This window comes from Acyrthosiphon pisum, chromosome X (assembly GCF_005508785.2).
Source record: "Acyrthosiphon pisum isolate AL4f chromosome X, pea_aphid_22Mar2018_4r6ur, whole genome shotgun sequence".
NCBI classification, from domain to species: Eukaryota; Metazoa; Arthropoda; class Insecta; order Hemiptera; family Aphididae; genus Acyrthosiphon; species Acyrthosiphon pisum.
Window position 1 is genome coordinate 35,092,053 of NC_042493.1, and position 1,156 is coordinate 35,093,208.

Genomic DNA, 1,156 nt, shown 5'->3' on the forward strand with positions numbered 1-1,156 from the left:
TAATTAAAATTAATTATGATTTATGACTTAAGACTATATAGCCATATAGGTGAGATGATTGTACATTTGTACATGATAGGTCTATTATCACGAGGTTCTATGATTGTAAAATATATACATATAATTAAATCATTTGAATTAAAGTTTAAAAAAAAAAATGATAAAAAAAGTAACGCGATTTGTAACGCACTACTTTATTAATGAAAAAGTAAAGTAACGTGGTAAAAATGATTTTAGGTAACGTAAATGTAATTTAAATAAAAATATTTGAAGTAACAAGTAACGTAATTTCATTACTTTTTAAAAGTAATTTACCCAATACCGTCTATATGTATATAAATTAATGTATGTATGTGTGTCCATATTACCATGGAAACCATTTATATATTATTTTGAGAATTCAGTATGTGTGAATGTCCTTCATTATTATAATTTAATATTTTGTAGTGAAAAAGATTCAATTGTCTGTACATATATACACAATTACATATATACATATTCTATGCTCAACATATTTTTCATTTACAATCATTAATTGTTTTCCTTCATAAATCAAAATAACCATTGTAAATGTGTAATATTATTAAATTAAAAACATTTTTATTCTTTTTGGTATTTTATAAATTTATTTATTTAAACACTAGGACAATTTAGGCCATTGACATCGTTCGTCAAACGATACAACATTCAAAACATTGGGCCTCTGAAAATATACTAAAAGAGTAGCAGTAAATCCGTGTATTTGTGCATCACTTCCAAACTCGACTTCACCTGCACATAGTACTTGATACATTGATACTCTTTCTGGTAGTGGCATCTCGAGAGTATTAATATCAATGCTGAAGAGTTGATGAGTTGTTGTAGCCATTGTTAACATAGCTTGTTGAATTGATGAATGGCCTACCATGCGGTTGCCAAGCACAACAAATGTACCATCTTCTGGGAACAATGTGTGGAGTATATGACGGTTTTTATCATAGTTATTGAAAAAATCTTGAACAAATTTCAATACAGTAGATTCTTCATTTTCCAAAATGTCATTCATACTATAATAGACAAAACAAAATAGTAAAATACAATGTAACACTTGTAAAACTGAAATATTTTTAAATCATATATTTGTGTTTGCTCTTTTGAAAAATTTTAGTTGAAAGGT

At 26.5% G+C, this 1,156-nt stretch overlaps 1 protein-coding gene across 2 annotated transcripts in view; it reads right to left on the bottom strand.

Annotated features, from left to right (window-relative positions):
* Positions 1 to 364: 364 nt before the first annotated feature.
* The window catches only part of LOC100164717 (NTF2 export factor-like), a 2,721-nt gene continuing 1,929 nt past the window's right edge, over positions 365 to 1,156 (bottom strand). Inside the window, exon 2 of one of the 2 annotated variants that reach the window (XM_008182846.3) lies at positions 365 to 1,046. In XM_008182846.3, coding sequence (XP_008181068.1) covers positions 641 to 1,045 — 405 coding nt within the window. In that variant the 5' untranslated portion in view covers position 1,046 and the 3' untranslated portion in view covers positions 365 to 640. The remainder of the gene's footprint in view (positions 1,047 to 1,156) is intronic. The other variant, NM_001162167.2, reaches the window with a different exon arrangement.